The following is a 20,998-nucleotide window of genomic DNA, read 5'->3' as shown; positions in this document are numbered from 1 at the left end:
GGTGTTATAATCTCTACTCGAGAATCAAGTAGTAGTTATCAGCTTCAAGTACGGAGCATCATAATCATAGTACACCATAAAATAAGAGCAACAATTCAATAAATTAAATTATGCAGCATGGTTATTCCTGATCTTTTGAGAACAATGGAATGGTACATGGAAGGATTAGTTGTAAAGACGGAGTGAAGAGAGACTCAAATAGATTATGAATCAAAATTTAAAAACTATATACGGATGGGCCTAAATGCTTTATACATTTTATCGGAGAGCTTAAAACCTTTTATAACTAAGCAGGACACTTGTGGAGAGGAAGCATTTTTCAAGAGGCACGCCTGGAGACATTATAGAATCACATATGTCTGACTTCAAAAAACCTATCAGTGAACTGAGGATGTTATTGTTATTAACGTGCAATGCATATCCTATATTATTCCAAGAAATAACCAATGTTTGAAACTGGTCATACTTCTGATTATGTGTTGTTAACTAAATCCAAATTGTTCCAGTGATAAAGATAAAATGTTCAAAATTTGTTTCCTCTGTTCTCGTAGAGAGAGAGAATTGCGGATTTTCCTCACACTCAAACACTTCCTCGAGCAAATGAGACTTCTGTGTCCATAATTGAAACGGATTCAGTTAGGCAGTGGTTCCCAACTAGGGGTAAATTACCCCACTGGGGGTAATTTTGCATTTGAGGGGGGTGATGCCAGTTTTCATTTTGATATCCTTTATATCATATTAATGATCAATTAATTTCCCAGGTTAAAAAAAGCGATATCTTCGCCATTCAACTGGATGAAACAAATGATGTTGCGAATAATGCATTAATGGTATAAATCCGCTACAAAGGAGAAAGGGAGATTGAAGAAGATCTACTTATATGCAGACAGTGCAGTCCACTTCAAACGACTACAAAAGGTGTGGATGTATTCAGAAAAGTTGATGCACTTTTGATGACCCAGATATGCAACTAGATTGGAAAAACTGCATTGGAGTAACAACAGATGGTGTGCCATCTATGCCATGTGTTAACTCAGGATTTTTGGCGTATATAAAATAGGAAAATCCTTCTGATCTTGAAACACACTGTATTATCCATCGTCAAGAACTGGCAGTAAAGTCTGAGCGACCTGTTTTGGAGAAGGTGATGTGTAATATCATGGAAATAGTTAGTTACATCAAGTCAAGTGCTTCAAACTCAAGACTGTTTATTTCTTTGTGTGGGGACATTGATTCTGAACATCGCTGTCTGTTGTATTATGCTACAACCAGATGGCTGTCCGAGGAAATGTTCTCGAACGAGTATTTCAGCCAAAACTGAGATTGAAATGTTTTTGGATGATGAGGGGAAAAAATTCAGCAGGGAAACAGAGATCTAAAATGGATATCCATTCTGCGCTAAGTAGTAGACATATTTTCGCATATAAATGCCCTGAACACATCACGGTAAGGACCAGAAGAAAGTGTTACCTTATTAAATGAAAAAGTACAAGGATTTCGTAGCAAAATGGATCTTTGGGACTCAAAATTGAAAACTTACAGAATAGGTGCATTTTCTAACTTAGGAGAGTTTTTGGAAGATACAGATTCTATATACTTGAGTGATATGAAGCGAATAATGAGTGCGCATTTGAATAGCCAGCGCTTGAGGATAGACGAATATTTCTATAAAATTAACCCACTCAACAATGCTTGGATTTAGAATCCATTCCCATGTAACATTGAACATCGGCCAGATGAACCAAGTGGACTCGCAGAACAAATACTTGAAAAAAATTCAAGCAACCCCTTATAAGAGGAATTTAACCCCTTGAAATTATCTTTCATTTTAGATTAGCTGTAACAAAGTTCTCTGGCAAGTTTAGAGCCAGTTAAGATGCGTTTACCATTTGGTTCAACTTAAATGTGAGAGGCTGGCTTTACAGCACTTTTGACCATCCGAGGAAAAGGCAGATATAGATTGAACCTGGAAAATGACACCAGAAGTTCCCTTACAAATTTATCTCCTCGTATTACTGAAAATATCTCAAACTGATGTAGTTATTCACTCCACTGAAGATTTTTGTTAAGTACGTATATAGTTTTCTCTATTTTCAACTGAAGGTGGGATTATTCACAAAATTATTCTATTAATTTCCAGCAGAAGTAATTATTGATTTATTTGTCTTTTTCACCCTGATGGACATTATTTCAGTTATATATTCTCCCCCATTTATTTTCAACCTTATTATATGTATGCATTTTTTATTTACAATGGAAGTAATAGTACTTCTGGATATACTTGCCTCAATAATAAACGAATAAAGGAAGATTCAACCAAGTAAAACTGTATTAGTTCATTCATGTCAAAAATTATATTAATGGTGTGTGGAGGGGGGGGGGGTAACAAGCTTGGCGCTAGCCAGCATTTTTGAGAAAATGGGGTAATGACCAAAAGTAATTGGGAACCCCTGAGTTAGGCTATACTCTTATATCGAAACGCCATAATTTGGTTGGGCAAATGTCTTCTGTACCAACCTCAGACTATTTTATTTCTCCTATAAGCGTAGCTATTCCTTGTAATGACCCATTTTGAATTTCATATTCTTTTCAACTTGTTAACTAGTTAGATATTACATTTCTCGGAAGTTCTGAAATTTTATTTATTGCTGCTTCGCGTTTATTTCTATCTTTCTAAACATTTGCTTTGATGTTTTATAAGCATGGGCTCAGCCAGTACTGTTTGATTAGTAACTGAGCCTCCCTTCTATCTCAAAGTCAGCTTTCCTCCTTAACTGGATCATGTTTACAGGGAAGGGGAGACTGAAGCTCGGACTACGAACACGAGCCCAGTCCGACACACCAATTGGTGCTCGTTATTGACGTCATTAACGCTTCTTTCACAATGTTAACTGGTAACAATAGTGTTCGACGCACCTTTAACCAGCAGGCTTGATTTAAAAGTGCGCAAGTGACGTACATCTTATGGCAATTATTAACTAGGATTGGCTTAGTTTAAGTTCTGCTATGGGAAATAAAAATAAGCTGCACAAACATACTTTAAAGGAGGGATCAGGCGTGTACCTCAACACAATCTTTCTTAAACAGTTTTCAGTTCGAAAAAATTATATTCCCTCCACTCAAACAATGTCAATGGATATAAGCCTATGGTGGCCTGGTGGTAGCGTCCTTACCTGGCTATTGCCAGACTGGAGTTGAAGATCCCCGCTCAAACTCTCTAGTTCCTTTGCTCGCTACAACCTCACTATCCTTGTGAGCCAAGGATGGGGAGTTTAGGAGAGCCTATAGGTCTATCTGCAGAGTCATCAGCAGCCATTGCCTTGCCCTCCAGAGTCCTATCATGAGTGGAGAGGGGGCTTGGATGCTGATCATATGTAATATGTTCAGACTCTTGGCAATGTCCTGCTTGATAGAACAATGTGACAGTCCGTTGCCTTTGTCATTCGTGAGGAGTCTTTTAAACCTTTGCAAGAGTTAAAAACTTTTAGAATTTGATTTGTTTCGGGGCCAGGTAATGGGCCCATTGAGGCAAAGGGCAACGGTGGGTAAACTGCCATAACTGCAACATTAATAAAAAACCCTTAATAGAACCAGGAACGTTTTTCAGTAAGATAGATATAAACAGTTTACATTTTATGACTAAAGCCCTGTCCACACAACCGTGCATGCCCAACGAGCAAACAGTGATACCAGACCAATGAAGGTTAATGACGTCAGAAGCGGGAAAACCAGACAGGGATCTGTCATCATACAGTGTTACCAGATACTTTCCTTAATTTTTGAGCTTCTTAAGTCATCAACCCTCATTTTCACTAACTATTGAGGCCTGTTATCAAAGATTGCCTGTCGGGCATACTCAATCGTGTGGACGGGGCTTAGGTTATGCGGCAATAAACTGAATAATACCCAAAATGTACAGTGTGGTGGATACACTGCAGTGAAGTTCTTTTACCATCCCCATCCCAGGGTTGCTTTAGCTTGTGTGTGGGAGCACTTTATAGACACGGATGTGTTCAACAGGTTACACGGTATGCTTTTACAGGCATTGTTGTGTGGAGGGGTAAGTAAAGTTGCAACTGGTGCTGAAGGGACTGAAACATTTATATTTTAAGAACTCAAGGTACGCACTGCGAGGTACACTGACAGCTATAATATGTCTGCACCATCGAGTCTTTTGCTTAACTGCTCTCAATATTAACCCACTTTTATGGGATTAATTTTCTATGGAAAAACAAGTCTTTTCTTTCAGTGGTTCTGTCCCTTAAGTAACAAATCACTAAAATAGTGACGAGACAGAAATTGATGTATTCACTTTTTACAGATACTTCATATTCAAGGGGAAAAGAACTATTATACAAGAATATTTCGTGTTATCAGCAATTAGAAAGATAAATAGGGAATACAAATAAGTTATCTTTAATACAAATAAAGTCTAACCTATTGCGTTAGAGATTAGGCCATTCAACAACTTTAAGTTGCATTTAAATAAAACCTTAAGTAAAACTATGCAATAAATTTGTACATTTGCATTAAATTATCTGCATTTTGAAAATAGGATCCAAGTAGACTTAGAACCTCCGAAAAATTAACCTACTGAATAACGAGACAGATTTAGTTAGGACAATCAACAAGATTGAAAATTTTAAATTTAGTTTATAATTAATAAAAAGTAAGAAAATCTAAACCAAAGTTCCACTACTAAGTAGACTATGGTTCCAATATGGGTTACAGGCAAGAAGTAAGAGGTATGTATTAAAAATTTATTAAATTTACAATAAATACACCGAGTGGTTCAAGATTATCGCCAGAGTTAACATTAATCAATAAACAAAATTTATGCTTAAATTTAAAGAGTTAATATCCCAATTTGCAAATTCAGAAAAAAAAATTCACTCCCACAATACTTTGATAAAATGTATAACCCTCTCCCTTAGTTTAACAAGTTCTCCCCAAGCATGGAACACACCACAACTGTCTGCAACCTTATACACAGTATCCTTTGACGTTACGATCAATTTGCTAACGCAAGACAAATTGTAAATATAGACCAACATGAAAATCCAGGCACGAAGGAAGAACAAGAAACTGACCAGCATGATTGATATAACCCAAGTGATCATCAACTTGGGTTCCTTGTCCACTTCGTTATATATCTTCCCAGCCCTTCGGCGTCCCATTTGTACCTGCAAGATAACATTACCATTTATTGATTGATAAGTTTAACATTAAGGAGCTTATTACCTAAATTAAAAAATTTATTAATTCTAAGCAATTCTTTAGAATGATTAATCTCTCAATGTTTACGAAAAAGTTTACAAGAACAAAAAACACTACAGAATTTCACACAAAGAAAAATATTGTATACTAAATATGTTTACAATAGTTAGGTTACAATAGACTAAGGCCTTTCCATAAGCCATTCGATGGCCCTTCTAGTACAAAAAGTCAGTGGTTGAAAATTGTCTAAGTTCATACTAGGAGGAACTACAGGCTGTAGTATATATCTAATAGAAATATGGGAAACTAATGAACTACAACTGGCTATACAAGAATTATCAAGGCAGTCATAATTTTAGATAATTTCAATAATTCTGTAATAAAAATTTTAGTTCTAACTTCAGTTCCGAAGACACCCCCCGAATAAAGAAGCTAGTGTACCCTAAAATTCAAAAAGAAATGTTTAAACATTTGTGGTAAAGGGCTTTAATTAGCAAAATAAACATCAGCTGATATTACAAGATCTATAGGGAAATCAAGAAATAAGACTAATATTAGGTTATGTCAAATTTACATTAGTTCTAATACATTAAAGATTTCCAAAATAGTTAGAATGTATCACGCAACGTTTTAGACTTGCCGCTAGTTTTAACAACCATTAATTAGTCATTAACTAAACGCCAGTTCCTTTCATACACAAACCATACCCAGTCCAAATTATAAATTTCATTTATCAAATTCAAATTTTACTAAAGTAATCCCTTCAACAGTGTTAACCAAACCTGGGGTAATGGACCGGTATTTTTAAGGTAATCAAGATGTTCTGAAATTTAGTTATTCACATTCCCAAAATTATTGCCATAATTCACACACAAAATCTGCAATAATTATTTTATAGGAAGACTCAATTTTAACATAGCTGTACATGAATCATACGGTTCATCAGGTGGCTGCAAAAAAACCATCCGATGTTACCGGGTAATTGATTAGTTTGAAATAAAATTTAGATATCATTCAAAAAAAAGGTTGGGAAACACTGCTTTAATACAACAAACTTACCTGTCGAAAAAAAATTATTTTTTTATTGAGCTTTTCTCAATGATTAAAAAAAGATGGGCAATGTTACTTACAATTTCTATAGTCCCACCAACAGAACCCGCAGGATTATCAGGATCTTCCAAAGTCACTTTTGAGCGGCCTGCATCACACAGAAGCTTTCGGGCCTTCACTGCAAGGTTTACCGCCTTTGTATGCACATCGTTTTGTTGCGCAGTTCCTAAATGAGAGACTTTGTTAGAAATTTTATCTAACCAAAATTTTTTTAGTTTGTCTTGCCACAAACTAGAGAATTTTAGTTGCATAATAAAATTTACTTACCACAATTTTTTTAGCTGCATAATAGATTATTCTCTCTTTACAAATTATTTTAGTTTCCTAAAATTCTGATTTAATCTTGCCACAAATTAGAAAAGTCTTTTAGTTACATAAAAATCTGTACAACCAAGATCTAATGTAATATTTAAGATAGAAACCAAGAGCTAAACAGTATCTAATTCCAATTAAAATAATTTGGATAAACTTTATAAACTAATTTGTTGGAGTTTCATTCTAAAAGCACCTAGTCCCTTCAACAACTTAAATACTTTCAACAAACCATTTGCTTCACGGTCCTCTTCTGGAACTGAAGAATAATTGTCAAGGGTTTTATTCATGTCGTCTATCCTAGATTCCGTAGTGTCTCCTGATAAATGCTTCCTGAACATCATTGAAGGTTCTGTGTGGGGTACAACCAAAAGAATCTGTTAAAAGTTAAAGTGTATTAAAATATACCAGAACTATTAACCAAACCACGACTTAACCAAACCATGACTTAGAAGCAAACCAGAATCTGTAATTAAATGTTCAAGTGGATTAAAATATACCAAACCATGCCTTAACCAAACCATGCCTTAAACAATGACTAAAAGTGCCCCCTAAGAGTTTTTAAGTTAATATTTTAAGTATGAAAATGATATTCATATTTTGAAAGCTTATTTAATAAATATGAAAATGATATTCATATTTTGAAAGCTTATTTAATAAATACATTCCATAAGTAAAGTTTGTAAAACTTCCAAATTTATTTTTTTAAGACAGATTTACCTATTACCAGCAATTAGTAATCAATTCAATATTAAGTTTTTTTTTTTGACAATATTAATCCTTCTGGTCTGTACAGAATTGCAAAATATAATAGCTATAAGTGCATTTTCTCTTTAACGGCTTGAATTTAATTTGAACGTACTTTAATTTACCTAGAAGAGCTGCTTATCTGGTCCTGTACAGCAGGGGAACCCTAATCTCTACAGGACCTCCACGGTAGTGTTATTTTCATACGGGAGCATTTTAGCATTTTACAATGCGTATTATTCGCTTACTGTTCGATCACTCAAAACGCTCGTAGAATAAGAGAAGTATTAAGTTTCCGCTTGAAAGCCCTAAAATTAATTATTCTGATTTCTTGCGAGAGCCTATTGTATAATCTAGGTGCCGTCTATATAAAAGGCTCTAGACCCTACAGAAGAAATGTCCTAATAGTTGGAAATGTTAACTATCAGCTTCAACTAATTTAAGATAGATTTAGTTTAGAATCTATTCAATTAAGATTATAGCCATACAAGACTTTATAAGCGTTACTAAAAGATCTTTATTACCCTCTTCCCTGACATCCCAAAGAAGTGCAAATGACTTGTCATATGCGAATTTTATATAAACACTTAATGCCATATTATGGGAGATTAGTTATCAAGTATCCCACGTAGCTTGACCAAAGTTAATGGAGAATGTAAAGTGAAGGAAATTTAAAACACTCTTTGTTTATCCACGCACACCACCCTAAATTCACAAATCCCAGTAAAAATTCTCAGCTCCTTTATGAGAGTGAAAGTTTTTTCTTTTTTTTTTCTTTTTTTTTAAGTAGCTGCTTTAAGGAAGTTGGCACTTGAATTATCCTTTCGCGATTACTCAAGACTCGAGAACCTCAAGTGTAGAAAATTAATGTCTTTAGGACCCAGAGCACCTTTGCAGACTTAATTGACGGTAACTTTAGCTTGTAAAAAAAAAGTTCCAACTAATTAGTGCCCGTAGAAATCATGACTAGCAAATTCACGAACATTAATTAGCGTAAGAATTAAAAATCTTGGCCTAACTTTTATCAAGGTACTTTAATATTCGCCATATACCCTAAAGTAAAGATCTCTCCCACCTGGTCTATTACGTACAGTCTCCACCACTTTAAAATTTGTTCAAAACACTAACACCCCCAAATTATAATGGGAAACCAGGATTACTACAAAAGTTCCATATAAAATGAAGTAGACTTCAAATATAGAATAGGAACATAAGAAAGCAATTAGCTTTAATTCTATAGTTCCGCATCAAAACTCAGCCTAAAGAAATTACGACGAACTCTTAAATCCTGAAAGCCACTTTAAGACTGCCTGAAGTAACCTAATTATAGGTGGTGGTTAGTTCTTTTAATATTTACGTTGATAAGCGACCGAAAGTCCCATAACCTAAATCACCTATTAACCTAATGAAACCAACCAACACTAACTGGCTGAAAGTATGCAAGAAGCCGTGCCTGGCCGAGAAGGCCAGGAAATATAATCAAACGAAAAATTATTCACAAAATTTAGACACTAGACTCTTACCAACACAATTTCAAAACCCAGATTTCAACAAAACTGTCCTCCAAAAGCAATGAAATTCTTGCTTTAATATGCGAGAGGTTCTAAACACCAAGGAGCACAAATGGAGGCTCGATAGGACACAGTTTCACTTCAGCGTTAGTGTCACTGATAATGAAATTTGCAGGCACTAGATGGCTCTGTATAATTCTAGTCGCCATTTTTACGCAAACATTAGTACTTATATCACACCTTTTGTTAATACTAATCAGAGGAATAATACTATTATTATCCAGTGTAAATATGGATAGTTCCTTTCCTGACAGAGAAGTTATCACTGTCAAGATAAGATTAATTTCGCAATTTGAAGTCAACTCTCCTCTAGAGTAAAACTAAATCAAGCTGATTGGTCTCTAGAACCATTTAAAGGTTTAAAGGTCGCTCATGAAAGGCAGAGGCAAGGGACAGTGACATTGCCATAGCAAGCATGACAATGCCCTAGAGACTGATCATATAGTATATGATCATCGCCCAACCCTCTTCTCCACCCAAGCTAGGACCAGGGAGGGCCAGGCAATGGCTGCTGATGACTCAGCAGATAGACCTATGGGCTCCCCCAAACCCCGCAACCTTAGCTCACAAGGATGGTAAGGTTGCAGACACTAATGGCACTAACGAGTTTGAGCGGGACTCGAACCCCCGACTGGCGATCACCAGGCAGAGACGTTACCAATCAGGCCAATAATTACAAGTCCTTTAAAGAATGTTTTATACTTTCTTGAGTTAAATGCCGTTAAGGTATGTCCTTTCACGTATGTCAAAGGAAGACTTTAAACAAAAACTAAGTTATTGGATTATACCGAATAACTACCTCATTGTTTGCTTATTAAAGTCATCAATTCGACTTATGCCTTCAATTGAAGTTGTCAAATCCCCAGTATCACAACGGAAGGCAATGAGATTACTGTCTCTGTTTGGAAGTTTTTGAAGGCAATGAGATTACTGTATCTCGAAGTTTTTGTAACCGTATGGCAATGAAGACACAGTCAGCAATCCTTATGAGCACACATAATACCAATATTGAAAGATTACAGCATCATAAACTCCAATTAACAGTTTTCTATTTCCAATGTATAATCCTTGTGAGCTAAGGATGGGGGTTTTGGGGGAGCCTATATGTCTATCTGCTGAGTCATTAGCAGCCTGGCCCTCCTTGGTCCTATCTTAGGTGGAGAGGGGGCTAGGAGGCTTATCATATGTATATATGGTTAGTCTCTAGTGCATTTTCATGTTCGAAAGGGCAATTTCACTGCCCCTTGCCTCTGCCATTCATGAGCGACCTTTAAAACCTTTTAACGGACACAATTAAAAACATTAAGATTTATACACATGATGAGAAATTATGAATAACCTATATACACGTCCATCTGGGCTCAACAAGGCACTAGAAGATTTGGGAGACCCAGGCCTACATGGCTGAGGACTATGAAGCGTGAAGTAGAAAATGATGAGTGGTGAAGTATTGATTTAAAAGCTCAAGATAGAGACGACTGGTGAAATCTAACCGAGGCCCTTTGCGTCAATAGTTGCAGTAGGAAATGATGATGATGAAGTATGTATGTTTTATATCGATATTGCTATTGTAGTTTGTTAGATATATCTGATTACCATTTGTGTATTTTGATATCTTAAGGATATATTTTATGTATTTTTAAATTTTGTTGCCCAAAGTGAAGTTATTTAAGTATTTACAATTGTATTCATTTGGTCTCTGGTAATATTTTCTTTTTATTAATTTTCCTGTTGATGGCTTATTCATAGTTAAATTAATTTCTGATATCTATCCGTAAAATTTTAGGGATTAAAATTGAGAGAGAGAGAGAGAGAGAGAGAGAGAGAGAGAGAGAGAGAGAGAGAGAGAGAGAGAGAGAGAGAGAGAGAGAGAGATGTTATTATGATTTTGTAAGCGGGAGTCTTCTCGAAAAAATATTATTTTTTGGCAATGTATTATTATTATTATTATTATTATTATTATTATTATTATTATTATTATTATTATTATTGTTGTTGTCATTAGCATTATTATTATTATTATTATTATTATTATTATTATTATTATTATTATCATTATTATTGCCGTTCTTGTTATTATTATTATTATTATTATTATTATTATTATTATTATTATTATTATTATTATTATTATCATTATTATCATGCTGTTGTTCACACCCCGACCGCTCTGGAAGCAACCAATGATTTGAACAACCTCGTTACCCTTTTCCTAGTTCACGTCAGTCCTGTAAAATCTCTTCTCGACTTCAGTAGATTGTAGTTAACTTAACAGAAGGTAACGACAGCTCCCTGCTTGCTACTAGTTGAGTATTGCTTAAAGCTAAGAAAATCGGTTTAAAAGAATCGGCTTATATACGTGTGAAGTGCTACTGTGTTGAGATCAAGCCGGCCCCAAGTCGATCACGTTGTCGTTTGATAATTGCAGTACGATTTTGGTTTTATTGTTGTGTGTATTTAAATCTACAACTTATTGAAGTACTTCTTCGTTCTGTTGCAATGTTGTACTCCCTTAATCCACTGGACTATGGTAAGTTTTACATATGGTTGTTTTCACTTCATATTTTTACTTTGAGACATTAAGGCGTTTTTGTGTAAATATTAGAATTAGCTGTATGAATTCGTGACGCTTCGGCCAAACCTTTCAACACACTATATTCTAAGTAATTCAACTTTAGCTTTAATTTCAAACGGGTTCCCTGTGGAAAAAAAAACCTATGCATATGTTTATCCATTTGTGTACAATCACTTGTGAATAAGGCTGTAGAACAATTTGGGTCATACCAATAGTTACTTTTATTCAACTTTAACAGGACGTACTTGGGTCTTGCACGTTAGATTAAATAAATTAATAGTCTAACCTTTCCTTAATAATGGAATTTGTAAACACTTACGGCAATATATACATGCTTATTTGTTGCTTGCTGTGTTTTTATGTCTCGAAAGTAGCCAATCGAAACCCTCCTTGTGACTCTAGTGATTTCTTGGCCATTAGCCGATCCTCATTTTGGATTACGAGGTTGTCCGGTATGTCTTTCACAGGATCCTGGAATATGCGTCTTTCGAATTGTTATTGCTATTACTAGCTAAGCTACAGCCCTAGTTTGAAAGGCAAGATGCTATAAGCCCAAGGGCTCCAACAGGTAAAAATAATCCGGTGGGGAAAGGAAATAAGGAAATAAACGATATGGGGAAAAAATAACATTATTTTAAAAACTGTAACAAAAAGTTATGTCTATAAACTATAAAAACTTATGTTAACCTGTTCAACATAAAACAATTTGCTGCAAGTTTCAACTTTTGAAGTTCTACCGATTCAACTACCCAATTAGGAAGATTATTCCACAACTTGGTCACTGCTGGGATAAAACTTATAGGAAACGGAGTAGTATTGACCCTTATGATGGTTACTTTATTTTTACGTTTAGGGGGTTTATTTCTCGCCCTCCATCAGACACTAAGAGTCTGTTCAGGCGGGCCTTGGTTTGTGTGAAAACAATTTCTTTCCAGTTAATATTTTGCTCTGTATCTTTTCATTTATTCGCTAGCATTTGTATTCAGGCTTAATAGTTTTCAGATCACTATTATAACACTTTACAAAGAGATAAGTGTTCAGGTTTTTCTTGAAAGCTGCCACTTTTTTGCTATTCTTGACATTAAGCCCTGACTATTAGAATTAACGCTCGATCCAGTAAATGTAGAAAGGTCATGGCTTTAATGTTGTTTATGGGTTAATTTAGACTTTTAGCATAATGAAGAGCTTGCTGATTTAAAACTTATTTAAAGTTTGTGTATTAAATTACTTGGATTTATTTCAATGTGTATGAAACTCGTATGAAGCGGTAAATGTCCTTTAAACTTAAACCATGCCTCTGTGACTTTTGAGCCTAATACACTACCCTTGGGGAACTCCTTGTTGGTCTTATAAAGTTTATAAGAATTTCCAATAAATATATTATGCTCTGTCATTCTAGTAATTTTTAAAGTGTTATTTATTATCCATACTAGTGGATTATACATAAATTCAAGCTCGACTATCATAGGGAACAATAAGATTTAAAACTAGCATACAAGTACTTTTTTTCATTAAGATAAATATATGCTTTATCATTCTAGTAACTTTTAAAGCATTTATTATCCATACTAGTGGATTATAGATAAATTTAAGCTACACTATAATGGTCTAAAATCTAAAACCAGCATAGATTTACTTTTTTTTTTTTCTTTTTTTTTTCTCATCACTCGAGAGTTATTTAAAACGACATATTTTATTAGCTTTCACGGTAGAACATATCTTAAATGTCATGTTAAATGATAATGGCTCTCGTGGATTTAAAACTATTTTCTCAATGTTGACTATTAAATATCCTAAGCAGTTTTTTATCTATATACCAAAATTTAAGACTTTAATCAGTTTTCTTTTTAAAAATAAAAGTAGTGAATATACTTATTGTTATCTATTAGTTATTATTATTGTTATTACTACTTGCTAAGCTACAACCCTAGTTGGAAAAGCGGCATGATATAAGCCCAAGGACTCCAACAGGAAAATTTGCTCAGTGAGGAAAGGAAATAAGGAAATAAAGTTACAGGAAGTAATTAACTAAAATAAAGTATTCAAAGAACAGTAACAACGTTAAATTATTTGATATATAAACTAAAAACCTAAAAGAAAAAAAGATAAATAAGATAGAATATTGTGCCAGAGTGTACCCTCGAGCAAGTGTCCTAATCTTGTGGCTAAGAGTAGAAGACAGACTTTTAGCTATGGTAAGCAGCTCTTCTATGAGAAGGGCACTCCAAAATCAAACCATTGTTCTCTAGTCTTTAGTAGTGTCATAGCCTTTAGACCATGGTCTTCCACTGTCTTGGGTTAGTTCTCTTGCTTGAAGGTACACCCGGTCACACTATTTCTATCTAATTTCTCATCTTGTTCAAGCCTTTATAGTTTAATATTAATGTTAAAATATTTTATTTTTCCTTTTCTCACTAGGCTATTTTCCCTGTTTGGGGCCCCTGGGCTTATAGTATAGTATCTTGCTTTATCAACTAGGGTTGTAGCTTAGCAATTATTAGTAATAATACTAATAAAGGAATCCGAATTTCAACTGTAATAGTAACATTTCTCTCCATTATTATTCACAAAAGTGGTAGCTTTTTTTTTTCTTCTTCTTTTCTTATCGTTGAAATGATCCCCTTTCACTTAAAAGCGCAAGGTTTTACTTAACCACACTGTTAAGAATTTGCTTAAATGCCTGACAATATTTATTCCAGGATTTTTTAGTTTAAAAACTGATATATGGACGTAAAGGAGTGTTATTGCGGTCACCAACCCCTGAAAGGTAATAACAAATTAAAGTAATATTCACGGTCGCCTGTATTTAAATGAAATGCGGCTGAGAACGGTATATTTGTTACGGAGAATTTCCGATTAATATTGATTTTTTTTAACAGTGCAGAGATTACTGCAGAGTAGATATCAGCCAAAGTTATCAGTAGGAAAATTTGTATTTAAGAAAACACTTTATTTTCAGTGTCCTCGGCAACAGCCGAAGTTCCCGAGAAAAAGAAAATGTCTCCAGAGCAATTCGCGAATAAAATATTAGCTATTCCTCTTTTCAAAAGTCTTCTTGATACGACATCTTGTTATTACCAGAAGACGAAGGTGAGCTATTTAGGCTGTTAATAATCGGTGTACAATGTATATAAGTTAGTTCAGGATCAAATATAATTTAGAGTAAAGTAAAGCAACTTTAAGTTATGATTTAATTCTGCTCAAAATGTTGCTTTGAAGTAATAATTTTGTGAAATAATATTTGGAGCTGAATCTATAGATAGAAATATAAGAATGTTTAATTAAATGTTTATTCTACTACTGATATAAAGCAACTGACATTTGTATTCTATTTTTTAGGATAGCTTGAAGCCTTTACTAAACGTTTATTCTACTACTGATATAAAGCAACTGACATTTGCATTGTATTTTTAGGATAGCTTGAAACCGCTAAAGGGCATTTTTCACTGTATGGAAGAACTGACGACAGAGATTGTCACACTAAGTAACAACTACATAGTTACCCCTCTGGTAGATAAAGTAGGCGGCTGGGATACAGTGGACTCTTGGGCCTGTCACTTGCTTGATAACCTAGTAGCAGCTGTGCCAACACTTAAGGAACCAACTGAAAAGGTAAGACTTAATTCCGTTAGTAAAGATTTAATTTAAAGTCCTTGGTTACTGAGTAAAAGGACACTGTTGAGATTGTAAGGTTCCAGTTAGTGGTTGAGATTTGTAAGGTTCCAGTTAGTGGTTGAGATTTGTAAGGTTCCAGTTAGTGGTTGAGATTTGTAAGGTTCCAGTTAGTGGTTGAGATTTGTAAGGTTCCAGTTAGTGGTTGAGATTTGTAAGGTTCCAGTTAATGGTTGAGATTTGTAAGGTTCCAGTTAATGGTTGAGATTTGTAAGGTTCCAGTTAATGGTTGAGATTTGTAAGGTTCCAGTTAATGGTTGAGATTTGTAAGGTTCCAGTTAATGGTTAAGATTGTAAGGTTCCAGTTAATGGTTAAGATTGTAAGGTTCCAGTTAATGGTTAAGATTGTTGGGTTCCAGTTAATGGTTAAGATTGTTGGGTTCCAGTTAATGGTTAAGATTGTTGGGTTCCAGTTAATGGTTAAGATTGTTGGGTTCCAGTTAGTGGTTGAGATTGTTGGGTTCCAGTTAGTGGTTGAGATTGTTGGGTTCCAGTTAGTGGTTGAGATTGTTGGGTTCCAGTTAGTGGTTGAGATTGTTGGGTTCCAGTTAGTGGTTGAGATTGTTGGGTTCCAGTTAGTGGTTGAGATTGTTGGGTTCCAGTTAGTGGTTGAGATTGTTGGGTTCCTGTTACTGTTTGAGATTGTTGGGTTCCTGTTACTGTTTGAGATTGTTGGGTTCCTGTTACTGTTTGAGATTGTTGGGTTCCTGTTACTGTTTGAGATTGTTGGGTTCCAGTTAGTGGTTGAGATTGTTGGGTTCCAGTTAGTGGTTGAGATTGTTGGGTTCCAGTTAGTGGTTGAGATTGTTGGGTTCCAGTTAGTGGTTGAGATTGTTGGGTTCCAGTTAGTGGTTGAGATTTTTACTGTATGGAAGCTTTGAGGTTTTAACTTTCCATAGGTTATGAACACTGAGGGTCAAAACGTAAAATCTACAAATTCTTAACCCCTGAAATATCAGAAGAATTTAACTTTTCTGCAGATGTGTTGACAAATAACAAAATGTGCACTGGTCATATGATAAATTTGGGAAGCAAGATATCTGCAACAGGTGCTGGTATATGCAAAGTATTGAAATTTTGTTTGTGTACGCTTTTGGCTGTGGGTTTTGGTGACAAAAGGGAATGGTTAAACAGAAGTTTGAGAAAGAAAAATATGAAACTTTTGAAAGGAACTGACCTAGTATAGTTTATTTCATTCCTGTACTACTGGTCAATACAAGACACATTTGATACTATTGTGCCACTATTGTGCCATGCTTGCAATAGGTATGAATCTATGACTGTATCACGAGTAACTTTAACTTTATTTAGCGAACAACCTTGGTATTCATATACCCCAAAAGTGTTTCATAAGGGTTGAATTGTATAATACATTAAACTGCTTCTTTTCAATAAGGTTGACATTAACATATCGAAAATATAATAACTAATGAAAGTAGTTGAAATTAGTTTAATTTAATGGTTATTATCATTTAAATTGACTGGAATCTGCCTCCTGACTAGTACAGTGGTAACGTGTTTGCCTAGCATTCACATAGCTGAAGATTGATCTCCGCCCGGGACCGTAAGTTTAAACTGTTTACTGGGGAGGCCACTGCTGTGGTAGGGCACCACAGTGAGGGTGTTAGGCTTGCCCGGGTGACGTTCTGGTGAGCATCTATTCTGATAGAACTGGAACTGAAACCAAAACCTAACTCTTTTAATGTATTATATGTGGAAGAACCTGGGCGCTTTCTTTAATTGCATGTGCCTTGCTTGTTGCACGCACATTAAAAAGTTCCCTTGCTGAAGCAGACCTGCCCTAGTCTTACTGATGGCGGGTCATTTTGGAGGAGATACACAGGTTTTATGCCGTCTTGGGTGGTCCAATCTTTTTTTCCCCACCAATTTTGAAGAGGAAAGCTTTTAAAATGACTGATGACAAAAAGTGGGCTTTGAGTACGGGAGCATAAGCAGTGGCTTGTGTGGTCTGTGTATATGAAAATGCGGTGCAGTGAATTAGGAACATAAGGTCGTATTAGGTGATGGCAGACTGAAAAATATTGCAGTGACGACAAACTGGTCGCCTTATGCCAGTCCTGCTACCGAGACATATATTGTGTCATTGGGAGTGGTCCTCAGCCTGAGGGGACTTAGGTTAAGGAAACCAGCTGGAGTTGGTGTATTAAGACAATAAAACCACTAAATGGTACGATGGAAACTTTCCCCCATTCTATTGTCTGTAGGGTTGTAGTCTGATGTAAGTGTTGTCAAGAAGGTGCCCTAATTACGTCACAATTGAGAGAAAGTAGTACTCCTGTCCTAAAGTAGTACTCCTGTCCTAAAGGCTACTCATGAATGGAAGAGGCGAGGGACAGTGACATTCCCTTATCAAGCATGACAATACCAGAGACTGGCCATATTACATATGATAAGCTCTCAATCCCTCCATCCAAGCTAGGACCAAGGAGGGCCAGGCAATGGCTGCTAACGACTCGGAAAGTAGACCTATAGGCCCTGCCAATCTCCCATCCTTAGCTCACAAGGATAGTGAGATTGCAGCAACCAAAGAAACTGAAGAGTTTGAGCGGAACTCAACCCCTATCTGGCAATCGCCAGGCAAGGACGCTACAACCAGGCTACCACAACCTATCTGAAGTAATACGCTCTGGAATGCCAAATCTCACAATTCATCTGGTAAGTAAGGCAGCTGTACCAGAGGTGAATGTTGTATCTTGCTTTGGAATAGTTTCAGGTCAACGAGTAGTGAGTAATGACTTTGGGTAGAAGGAAACTGTCCTTGAGACGTGGGTAGGGAGCCAACAACGTCAACGTAGATATGGGCAAGACAGTGCTGAGGTTGATGAAAATTAGACGCCTCTATTTGTTCCTATTCACCTTTTGTAAGTTTTGTATGAAGACTGCCTGAAGTATACAAATGACAGATATTAAGCTTCCAAGGAGTGATTGTCATTTCATCCCAGGCTTCCACGGAGTGATGGTTATTTCATCCCAGGCTTCCACGGAGTGATGGTTATTTCATCCCAGGCTTCCACGGAGCGAGTCATTTTATCGCAATAAGTCATTATTTGGCTTTTATAACTTCTTTTGGTTTGTACATATGCTTTTACGTAACGGCGTTATTTCTTGAATTAAAGCATTGGTGTTTTACTTGCTTGCTATTGCATAATTAATACAGTTCTGATATAAAAAAAAAAAAAAATCTTTGGTTTCACTAACTAAGATGTTAGTGTTTGTTAAACTTCAACTAACTGCATTCTTATTTTGGCTGGGGCAGCTCTCAAATTATATAAAATGAAATTTTAAACATTCAAGGCAAACTATCTTTAACCTCATTCAAGGCAAAACTGTGTCTAACCTTACAACTTAGTTTATTTTGGCTAACCAAGCTCTTAATGAAGATGACAGTGTATTTCTCTAATAGGATTCAGACGTCAGCGATAGCACAGAAAGCAATAAATCATTTTTTTATGAATAAATAATTTTAAGGAAATCTGTAAACTATATTAACCAACTTTTTGGAGTTCTATCCATTTCTATTTTGTTTGTAGATAGAAGTCAGTGTCTACTCAAGGCTCAAAGTTCTCTTAGACGTTGATGAATCAGAAGATAACTGTTGATTTCATAGTTTTAACCATTTCTCTTTTGTTTGTAGATAGAAGACAGTGTCTACTCAAAGCTCAAAGTTCTCTTAGACGTTGATGGATCTGAAGATGACAGTGGATTTCTCTTCAACGATTCAGACGTCTGTGATAACGCAGAGGTTGTTGAAACCTATGATAAAGTATGCCATGGTAAACCATTTCCCTCTGCTGGCTCTGACTACGAAACCGGGGATGATGAGGTTCTTAGTGGAGAACACGAAGATGCGAGAAACCAGAGGAGCTCTAGCCTGCCCCTTGACCAGAAAGGACTAGGTGTTCGTCGGAAATTTTCTCATAGCCAGGGATCTAGCGAGAATTCCGATGGCAACGAAGAAGCAATGAATCCCTGGTGGAAGAGAGTGTTTAGGAAGTCTAGGAGAAGCACGGCCAAGGAAAGTCCTGATAGAAAAAACAAGGATGCAGGAATGAAGGATTCTGAAAAACTATGGAAGAGTGAAAAGGAGAACTCTATTTGCGAAGATGAAGAGGATTCGATAGAAGATAAACTGAAGCGTAAAATAATCCAAGAAATGAATGCAGTCAAAGAAGATCATAAGAGTGAAGATAAGGAAAGCAAACTTCAACCAGACAAAGAGGTAAACAACGTTCATCTGAAGGCTCCACAAAATGAGGAAATATATGAATCTTTCACAAGTAGTGATCAAATGAATCATTCACATTACCTTTCAGCAAATTGAGAACTTTAAAATTTTGAGCTTCATTAAATATAACAAGTGAAAATACATAACTAATCTAGTTAATAGCTTAAAATTTTACTGGATCACTGTAATGTTACAGTTTTCTGATGGCATTCTTTTCTTTTAAACTTTTTAGAATTAAAACTAGAGCTTAACCTTTGGATATAGATAGAATTATTACCTGAAAGAGGGATTATCTATTTTTAAGCAGATCTCAATTTGTAATTTTGTGAGTTTTTGTCATATGAAGTGTTTAAGTATTTTCCTTTTTTTTCTTATATTATGAAGTGTTTATCACTTTCCTTATGTTTCTTATGGGCGTAAGTATACTAGTACTATAATGACTGCTTTTGTAAATATATTTAACTTTATCTATATCATCTTTCATACCTACATATTTTAATTTACTAATTTAAGTCTGCGGACATCAGTAAGCTGCTACGGTAGGAGTGGTTAAGTACAGTGAGTTACTCACAAAGTCGGGTTAGTTATTATCATAGAAATTGGGCTGGTTTTATTGATTTGTGAAATTGAAAGACTATGCAAGAATTTAGCTGGAGTGGCCTGTTTTTAAAGAAAAAAATTACGAACTTGTACAACATTTTTCAAGTTAAACAATGGTAGCTTTTTTTTTTTATCTCGTGGGTAGTCAAAACACGCAAGAATGGAAGCAAAAAGATTTAAATTTTTTTTCCACAGGCTGAAGGCCTGTCGAAACACCAATTAACCTATTCCTTCGTTATTCGTGATCCATCGGCATAGAATTTTGTAACTACATTCTATGGGCCATTGTCTACTCATACTATCCCACTAGTTGGTAATTAAAGTGAAAAGAAAAAAAATTAATTTCGACAACGGGTCGTAGGCGTCACATCAGCGTGATATTCAGTATGTATAATCAAAGAGTAAAATTCTTGATCACTGAACAGACAGCAGTGCCATACCATTAAAGATTAATTTCAAGTAATTAATCATTTTCGATGTACTAATTACATAAGCCTACAAGGCCAATCTGCCTGAAACTTGTTTTTACTAGATTGATAACTGCACCGATGCTCCGAGCCTGATTTTTTCCGATTTTTATTTCAATAATTTTGTTGATTTCTCTAATTTGATTGATTAGTGATTAACAAAAATAAAGTTCCAATGAACTACTATAGGCTGAAGATAACTTTTCTCATACCTGAACTAGAAAATAGACCGACTTATATGCCTTTTACTTCGGCTTTTAAAGAGGTACCTACAATCTAAAACTGGTGCGTGACATAGTGTGGTGAAAATTAAATCTTAGACGTTTTGGGAAGTTTAGAAATTTCTTTATCTATATAAAAGTGGAGAAGTGGAACTGCCAAATATTTAATCATGAAGAAAAGTGATAGACGTTGTCTGAGCAAAGACCTGACAGTGATTTTAGCCTTCTGGAAGAGTTGCAACAGTTACATAGGCTGTCTG

At 35.4% G+C, this 20,998-nt stretch overlaps 2 protein-coding genes across 2 annotated transcripts; one reads left to right on the top strand and one right to left on the bottom strand.

Moving 5' to 3' along the window:
* Positions 1–4,748: 4,748 nt before the first annotated feature.
* Positions 4,749–9,031, bottom strand: LOC137651199 (uncharacterized). Its single transcript, XM_068384353.1, has 4 exons — positions 8,910–9,031; positions 6,872–6,991; positions 6,348–6,493; positions 4,749–5,183 (listed from the first exon to the last, which is right to left on the bottom strand). Exons 2-4 carry the CDS (start codon positions 6,981–6,983, stop codon positions 4,890–4,892), a joined length of 552 nt encoding a protein of 183 aa, XP_068240454.1. The 5' UTR covers positions 6,984–6,991; positions 8,910–9,031; the 3' UTR covers positions 4,749–4,889.
* A 2,170-nt stretch (positions 9,032–11,201) lies between these two features.
* On the top strand, positions 11,202–19,921 carry LOC137651198 (glutamic acid-rich protein-like). The gene is made up of 4 exons (XM_068384352.1): positions 11,202–11,487; positions 14,492–14,622; positions 14,947–15,144; positions 18,860–19,921. Exons 1-4 carry the CDS (start codon positions 11,457–11,459, stop codon positions 19,544–19,546), a joined length of 1,047 nt encoding a protein of 348 aa, XP_068240453.1. The 5' UTR covers positions 11,202–11,456; the 3' UTR covers positions 19,547–19,921.
* The last annotated feature ends 1,077 nt before the right edge of the window (positions 19,922–20,998 follow it).

Source organism: Palaemon carinicauda, chromosome 12 (assembly GCF_036898095.1).
Source record: "Palaemon carinicauda isolate YSFRI2023 chromosome 12, ASM3689809v2, whole genome shotgun sequence".
NCBI lineage: Eukaryota > Metazoa > Arthropoda > Malacostraca > Decapoda > Palaemonidae > Palaemon > Palaemon carinicauda.
Note: the sequence above shows the minus strand (reverse complement) of the source record. Positions and strands in the feature narration are given on the sequence as shown.